Source organism: Dipodomys ordii, unplaced genomic scaffold (genome assembly GCF_000151885.1).
Source record: "Dipodomys ordii isolate 6190 unplaced genomic scaffold, Dord_2.0 Scaffold7, whole genome shotgun sequence".
In the NCBI taxonomy this organism is placed as follows: domain Eukaryota; kingdom Metazoa; phylum Chordata; class Mammalia; order Rodentia; family Heteromyidae; genus Dipodomys; species Dipodomys ordii.
The window spans coordinates 13293480-13302465 of NW_012267223.1; the positions used below are offsets into that span (position 1 = coordinate 13293480).

Below are 8986 nucleotides of genomic sequence, written 5' to 3' on the forward strand. Positions count from 1 at the left end.
CTGTAGAGAATAAACCTTTGGTTGGTAGATGAAATTATTATTGAGGAAGAAAAGAAGAAAGAGAATATGGGATTAGTTCAAGGGAGTTCATAAATTTGATGGTGAAAAATTTCATTCCCATTCTCACATATTTTCTTAATGAATTGAACAGTGAAGTCATCACTTGACATGAGGTTGAAGAGAGAATGGAAAAGTTGTGGTAGGATGGATAATAGATAAGGTTTTATATAATTGCTTTATAGTATGAGAAAGCAAATTTACTTGCTTTCTTACATTCTGTAAGAGAATTTTATTCATGGCTTTAATATGGAAATTATCTCAATCTCTGTCTCCGTCTGTCTGCTGTCTGTCTACCTGTCTGTCTGTCTCTGTCTGTCTCTCTCCCCCTTCTCTATTTCTCTGTCCCTCCCCCCTCTTGTGTGTGTGTGTGTGTGTATGTGTGTGTGTGTGCATGCGTGATTTTTTTTTTTTTTTGCAGTAAGCAGAGTGTAGCTACTTTAGTGTAGACATGTTGGTATATTTAGTTTTTGGGTTTTACCAAGTTGGTAATGTTAAAGGAGTAAATTTGGAATATTTCCAAGGGAATGATTATGATGAGTCAAGGAATCTGGGTTAACTAGGAGGGAAATAGCCTTAAAAGGGGAATGATGTATTATTAAAGCTGTTGGGATCAGAAGAAGAAATCCAAGACTATTGCAATGGGAGTAGTGAGTAGTTTCATACTGACCACTATGGCATCTTTCAGCGTATCTCAGCCTAATACTTCTCCTGGTACTGATATCAGATGAAAGTGTTTTAGGAAGCCTCCAATAAACACACAGTAAAAAGCTTTGCTTGAAAATTTAAGGCTATGAGTGTGTGATCTAGGTATGTCTGGGCTATATTATGGCTAGTAGGTGGGTCCACTAAAGTTTCTGAGCCTTCTTGAGATATAATTTATCCTAAAGAAAGAGCAGTTTAAGGAATAGTTAAATGGTCCAATCAAGTGGATGGCTCACTATGAAAGGAAAGAACAATCTAATTCAGCACAGTCATCATGGCCCAGCTCCAAGACCTTCTCCTTGAGTTGGAGAAGACTCTGTACCAACAATGAGTTGAAATGAAGAGCATTGTTTACTAAAATCTCTTGAGATCATTCAGCACACAAGGCAGTAGACTGGAGCAGAGCACAGAGTGGCAAAGGTAACCCTTTATGGAAATATATCATTGTTATTAGCACTCAGGGTTAAATTATTATAATTAAAATTTACTTTTTGTTTTCAGTTTTTATTTTTATTCCATGGCTGGTATGGCTCAACTAAACAATAGCTTATATAGATTTCTACAGGGAATGTAGGGTTTTTGGAGTTCATGTAACTTCCAATTTTGTAAGTAGATACCCATCTCTGACAAAGGTTCTATGATTCCTTAAAGACTCTACTCCATGTAGCAGATGTGTGTGTTTATACTAAGATCTACAGATTAAGATCATACCAGAATCAATGAGAGAAAAATCTAGAAGAGCTTAGTTAGAATCTAGTGTCATTTCTAAGAGCAACTTTATGACTTCCAGATTCTTAAAGAATTTAGAGTCTTAATCTGATTAATAAAATAATAAACATTAGCTATATTCTTTTTTTTGGGGGGGGGGGTCCGGTCGTGAGGCCTGAACTCTGGACCTGGGCGCTGTCCCTCAGCTCTTCAGCTCAAGGCTAGCGTTCTACCACTTGAGCCACAGCACCACTTCCCGTTCTTTTCTTTTTGCTTATGTGGTGCTGAGGAATCGAACCCAGGGCCTCAGGCATGCAAGACAAACACTCTACCACTGAGCCATCTTCCCAGCCCATATATTCTTTTAAGACTTAAAACTACTGCTCTTCCCCTCCACACACTCATATGCACATGCAGTCAGAGGTAATCTAGTCAAAATCCTCTTTTTTTCCAAGTGATGAAACCAAGGCCTGGAAGGAGAACTGAATCAGCTGTTTATTGTCAAATCTAGAACTCAAGTCTCTTTACTCCTTGTTCAGAGGCTCATGCCAAAGGCACAGGTTCCTTGTATGAGGAGATATGCTGCTAATGTGTTTAAGAAGTTTCATATGTTTAGGAATCTGAAGGAAGAAAGAGCCTACCCTTTTCCTTGCATTTAGGATTGGTGAACTACCCAAGTTTAAAAACCATTTCCTGGAGAGCCTGGGTTGAAGCCTGGCCTCTCACCTGTAGCTGGGCTGTTGCAGCAAGCATCTTCTGTCGAGTTTGAAGCACTGTGGATGAGGACATGGAGATAGGCACACTCTGCCTCAGCCATCTTATGTCTTCCCACATACAAGACAGCTGCAAAAGAAGTCACGAGGTCATATCATCGTCCAAGCCAGTGTATGATTTAGGTTGTGGCATCAAAGTGAAGCAGGGAGAAGGAAACCTGACCCCTGATGTTTGTTCTCCAGTCCATTTTCAGATACATGTGAAACAACTTTTTGATCTCTGTCCAATTGGAAAAAGATCTGAATGCTAATGAAATAGTCAGATCCACATTTTAGTCTTTGCCAAATGATCCCATAATTCAGAATAGTGGAGACACAATCTGACAGGATGCAAGCTTCTTTCCTTTGAAAATGTAGTGTAGACACTACTTTGGCATTTTTTTTTAATGGCATAGGGCATACTAGGGCTAATGGGGACCTTTGGGATAAATTACTTCTATCCCCAAACTTTGATCACTAAAGACTTCTCAACTAAGGTTTCAGAGATTTATGTCCAGCAACACTGGTGCAGAGTGGGGAAAATGAAATCAGAACTCACAATACCTTTGTGAACCACAAAAAATCTTGCATAATGGAGCTGGTGTAAGAATCATCTATTTCAACAATCGGTATTTGATCTTCATTGGTGACTAACATATTGTCTTTATAATAAAATATAACAGCTATGTAAAGCCCCCTGAAAAGAAAAATCAAAATAAAAAAATTGTTCTGAACAATCTCCCCAACCAGATTTGAGCCCTAGAAAAAAACTATATTTTTGGACATGATAAAATATGATTTTAAGATATACCTAGAACATATTTATAAAATTACTGGAATTCAGAGAAAGAACTATATTTTCCAAATTCTCAGAAGTATTCCTTTAATAAAAAATAAGTTTCAGCCATATTTTTGCTCAGAACTAAGATCAGCTCATTCTAGAGTACCTAAGACTTTGTGGAAAACTATATAGGACCCACCGTTTTAAATTCTTCACAAACTTGTTTGAAGAATGAAATAGGTGTTTCAAGCTCCTGGATACTGACTGCTTGCGGCCTGTAGTTTGTAACTTTGAACTTTCTGGAACATAAAAGCCAAATGTAATATGAATTTTGATTGATAGAACATTTATATTCTTGCTTCCTACCTCCTTGCCTTCCCACCCTTTGTCTCCTAAGTGTCTTTTACCAGTTTCACATAAAGATCCTTCTGATTTGTTCCTACAAGAAGCTATGATATCTTGCAATGTCTATGGTTGATTAATGATTAGCAACTCATAAGTGTTGGCAATAAGTAGTATTTATAACTCCAGTGGAAACCACTTGGATGTTTTATTGATAACCTCTGAATAAATGATTTTTTTATCAAGTAGGATAAAAAGAAGTGGAATTAACTTTTTTATTCCTCCCCCATTCATTTTAGTTTCCTTTTAGCATTAATACATTTTTCAATGTGGCCAAAATGTTCTGTTTTAATTTACATATTCCATTTATTTTTGCATTATAAAATTAATATAATCATATAGAAAGTATGAAGGGAAGGCAGGGGAAAAAGAACAAAACCTTACCAATATTTATCCTGCCCCTTATATACAACTGCTACAAGCATTCTGGGAGTTTTTCCTAGTGTGTATATTTGGCTTACAAAAACAGCTGTAGGGAAAGGTATGTTTGCTGTCTTATTATTTAGCCGAAGAAACTGAGACTATGAAGTGAAATGGATTACTCAAGTAATCAGCATCAGCATCTGGTTAAACCAAGACATTCATGCATTTATTAAAGAAATATTTTGGAGGAAGCAACTATGTATGATCCTCTCTAGCTTCAAGGGTGAGATTATAATCCATTGCTCTGCTCAGCTCCTGTGTTTCCAACTTAGAGCTCTTATTAAAGAATTAGATTTCCTGTAACAGTTTTTGCAAACCATGTTCTATGGAGCTGGACTGGGTGCTCAGTGATTTCAACTGTTATAGTCTATGCAATGAAGAGATGATGAAGTTTAGAAGCCAAAGCTTTGACATGTCACTAGGGATGTGAATATGGGCCATATGACTGCTGTCAGTCCATATGACTTCTAAGGCTCAGTGTTGCTCTCTCTCTCTCTGTTAGATCTGACTGAAAAAAGCATTCATATAAGTTTCAAACTTGTGCTGGTAAAGTTATTCTTCAACAAAACAGAATATTTTCTGACTTGAACACAAGTTTGGCTTCATGAAATGATGCTTCTGAAACTTCCTGTGAAATTCAGTGTAGCAAACCATTTTATTACACACTACTCTCTCCTAAACCTCACTAAAACCCGAGGAGAGATTAAGAAAAGAAATCAAAGGGAAACAACATTAATTTATAAAGGCAAGTAGAAGGGAAAGAATACAAAAGCAAGTAAATTTTGGTATCTGGAAAGCAGATGGACAGATGGATTCAACAGACTTGAGAAAGATGAAGCCCAAGCCCCCAGTGGAGAAAGCTGAGAAGTAACCTGAGTCACCCTATGGGCACCATGGGTTGTGCATGTGGGGGATGTGTGTAAAGTTAAAATCAGAAGGATTTAAAAAATCTGTTTACAAGGCAATTTGACTTCTAGAAATCCTTTCTTATTGGATAGTTGAACAAATCAAATAGTTCTTTTTCTTTATGACATGAAGGCTGTGGCTTATTTCCTGGAAAACAAAGCAAAGCAAGTACAAAACAAAAACTTGTAGCCCCCCAAACAGGTCTCTAGAGTAAAAAGGTTAGAGGACATCAGGTTTGGTAGAATATAGGGTGGCTGTGGTGGTGCTAGTATCATTTTAAAGAATAGGTAGAGAAAATGAAAATTCCATGTATAATATTTCCCCAGTGGGTTTTCAGAACACTGGCACCCAAGCGCACGCACGCACGCACGCACACGCACGCACACACACACACACACACACACCAATGAAAAAGTTGTGCCAGTTTACCCCACAGTGAGGCTTATAAACAAAGTGCCGTGTCCATGTTTTCAGACTCCCCCAGTAGCTATTGATTTCTCTTAAATATTAGCAGACAGCAGCTGAGAAATAAACCTGACATGAAATACAAGTGGCAAAACCACATAAACAAAAGAGCAACTTAGAGGAAAGACTATGCTGAGAAAAGAATTATAAAATGAAATAAAGCCTATTAATATTCTAAGAGATAATTTATTCCATCCTCATTAAAAGGAAAGGGACCTATTAAAAGAACTATATAGATTAAAAATATTTTATCAAAAATTTAAAAATCCGATAGAAGGCTTTGGATGAAGTTTCTGAAAAAAATGTAAAAGGACGAGAGCATGAAAACTAGAAGAAAGGAAAATTAAAGGACTAATAGTAGGAGATCTAAAAGTTGAATGAATGGCAAGAGTTCTAATAGGAGGAAAGGAAAAAGATAATCAGAAGGAATAATTAAATAACAAAACATCCCACAAGTAAAGGGTATAAACTTCCATATTAAAAGGACTTGAAGAGGGCCCAGTACAACAGACAGCAGATCATAGTAAGGCATATCACAGAGAAAGTTTAGAACCTTAAACTTAAAGGAAAACTGAAAATCTTCCAGCAAGAAGAAGAATATGAATGAGAATACCTAGAGCCTCTGCCTTCAGAATAGCATCAGACATCTCAGCTCTGAAAACTCAAACATAAAGCAATGCTTTCAAAATCTGAAGGAAAGGTATTTCATCTGAGAATTTTATACTTGTTAAAACTCTGAGTAAATGTTTATGACAACCTCTACAGACATGGAATGTATTGAAAATATTAGCTCCCAAGCACACTCTCAAGAAGCTACAAGAGGAAAGCCTCTACCAAAATGATGTACTAACCCAAGGAAAAAGAAGATCTGAGATACAAAAAGAAGAAATCCAATATTGGAGAGTGATAATAAGAATCCTCAATATGGTGGTGAAAGGCAATCCCAGGGTGAGAGCTGTGCAGGGGGCATAGAAGCAACCAGTTACCTGTGTAGAAGAGAGTAGGACAGAGGCTCCATGAGAAGATTATTCAACAAGATACAGTTGACACAATACCTAATATATTTGACTATTGTTTATATGCAATTGCAGAATGGTTTGGGGATTCTTACCATAGAGAACAAAGAAGCAAACATAATAACAATTATTATTAACTACAGGGAAACAGAAAGCCACTCAAGAAAGGTAAATAGTCTTAAAATTTACATTATAAGTTATATATAATACTAATCTTACTAAGATCCAATATAAATATATTAGGGTAATGAGAAGATAGAAATTGTGTGTGCGCATAAAGGGGAGGTAGAGGAAAAATGAGTTAAATCATTTTTGAGATAATACATAAAAATAAAAATGAAGTATTAATAAATATAACATGCTACTTAGTGCTATTAAGAAAATACTAAAAGAACTAGCTAAAGGAATTAAGAAGTTACTCCGGGACAGCAAGAAATGGAGGTTAGAAGAAGCTGATTTTTCTCCTTTTTATAAAAATGAACCTGTTCTAAGTAATTCAAACCATAAATGAGGTGCTTATAATTGTTGTCCACATTTTACAGATAAGGAAGTAAGGCAGAGAAGTTTGGAAACCTGGTTCAGTGTGACTTGCTAGTGAAAGTCCAGCCTGGATTTTAACCCAGGTAGTGGGACTTGGGAGACACATTATAATCATATATAACTGACTTAAAAATAAAGCTTAAAAATAGACTAAAACTTAAAAATTCTTTTATCAGTTGGCTAAGTGGGCCATGTAATATCAAACATTCCAGTGCTCTTCCATTTTGAGCACTTCTGGGCCTATTGGCTGTGTGGAGCCACTTGACCAGTTCTGGCCAATGAGTTTGGAGCTTTGGTGATATGCATAGTTTTGCCCATGTAAGACCTTGAAGAGCTCATTTTGCTCTCTAGAGGCAAGTGTTCAAGAAGTGGTAACAACACTGAGGGAATGCTTGCAGCTGAACAGCATGTGGAGGTGGGAGAATGTGGGATGGGGTTGATACACAGCACCAGGAAAATTTGGGCGATTCTTTGGTTATTGCGGCATAATGTAGCCCATTCTGATTGATCCACAGCCTAACTTCACTTTTTCCAAATGTTTATGATGCCATCTATACTATATTTTTCTCCTTGGCTCAGAGAGCACATACTTGTTTTCCGTTCTCTAAAGGCAGTTGTTCTGTAGCTTATAAGCCCTTGAAGTATGAGGGAGTTTGTTTTAGTCATACTAGTATGTCTAGCACCTGACATACAGTAGACAGGGTCTCAATTAATATTGTTTTACAATGTGAATAACTGGATGGTAATTGAAATTCACTTCTATAGGATACTACTGTGGTGAAAAGAATTGCCCTCTGTATAATTTTTTTGTATATCTTAAGGAAATAAACTGTGTGTACAATAAAGTTTACTTTTAATATTTTCCTTGAATTTTTGAGTATGCAGATCAGTTGTGTGCAGTTCTTTGATTTTGAGTATGCAGATTAGCTGTGTGCAGTTCTTTGACCAAAATGCAGAAATGGACGTGGGGTTTAGTATTGCTAACGTAGCATTTTGGTAGAAAAAGAAATGTTTTATTGCTGCTTCTGGAATGTACTGTGCATTCAGTGAGTACCTCACTTCATTACAGAGGAGACACTTATTATATTTTGATTCTAGAATGTACCAGCAAAGCACTCAGCATGAAGAGTGGCTCAACTATTCATCTAGAAGAACATGGAAGAAACATGGAAGAAAACCACGCTATTGCTTGCAGGATGAGGTGAATCCATTATCCAATTTAATCCTCATGACAGCCCGGCATGTTAGTTGCTATTATCCTGAGTTTTCTTTTTCTTTTTTAAATTTTTAATAAGTTTTTTTAAATAAGTTTTTATTATGAAAATACTGTACAGAGGGGTTACAATCACATGAGCAAGGTAATGAGCACATTTCTTATCCAGCATTGTTGCCTTCTTTGTTTTTCCCCTATCATCCCATCCCTCCCACTTCTTCAACTACACCCTCCCCACCCCTGCCTAAATTGTAAAGTTCATTTTTCAACATAGCATCTTGTACATCTCATTGTTGCAATGGGTCAGTCTGTATCCCTGTTTAAGCATTTTGTTTTTTCCCTTCCCCTCCACAAATTATACCAACATCAAATACAGTGAAATCAGGGGTTGTATCATGGGGGAGGGACATACAAAACAACAAAAAAAATCACATGGTACCTTATAAATACGTTAGAACTAATAGCTAGGAAGAAAAAAAAAAACCACTTGTGTCCCTATCTTGGGGTACATTTCGCTTATCATCCTCTTATATGAGCTTTCCTGCTTGTCCCAGACATATACTAGTTATTGCAAATAAGGGAAACCATGGGACCTATGTTTCTTTGGGCCTGGCTTACTTCGCTTAACATAATTTTCTCCAAGTCTTTCCATTTCCTAACAAATGGGGTAATGTCTTTCTTTCTGATGGAGGCATAGAATGCCATTGTGTATACATACCACATTTTCTTGACCCATTCATCTACTGAGGGGCATCTGGGTTGGTTCCATATCTTGGTTATGGTAAATAATGCTGCAATAAACATAGTTGTGCTTGTAGCTTTAGTATGGTCTTGTTTGTGATCATTTGGGTAAATGGCCAAAAGTGGGATTGCTGAGTCATATAGGAGCTCTATGTGGAGTCTTTTGAGGAACCTTCATGCTACTTTCCGAAGTGGTTAAACAAGTTTACAGTCACATCAACAATTCAGTAGGGTTCCCTTCTGTCCACATCCCCTCCAGCATCTGTTGTTATTAGAG

General features: G+C 36.9%; 1 protein-coding gene across 1 annotated transcript in view; it reads right to left on the bottom strand.

Annotated features, from left to right (window-relative positions):
- LOC106001701 (ankyrin repeat and fibronectin type-III domain-containing protein 1) overlaps positions 1-8986 on the bottom strand; it is a 128041-nt gene that overhangs the window by 23655 nt on the left and 95400 nt on the right. Inside the window, exons 10-12 of the mRNA XM_013036710.1 lie at positions 3203-3302; positions 2787-2919; positions 2197-2313 (exon numbers count right to left, since the gene is read on the bottom strand). Of these exons, the coding sequence (XP_012892164.1) occupies positions 2197-2313; positions 2787-2919; positions 3203-3302 (350 nt within the window). The remainder of the gene's footprint in view (positions 1-2196; positions 2314-2786; positions 2920-3202; positions 3303-8986) is intronic.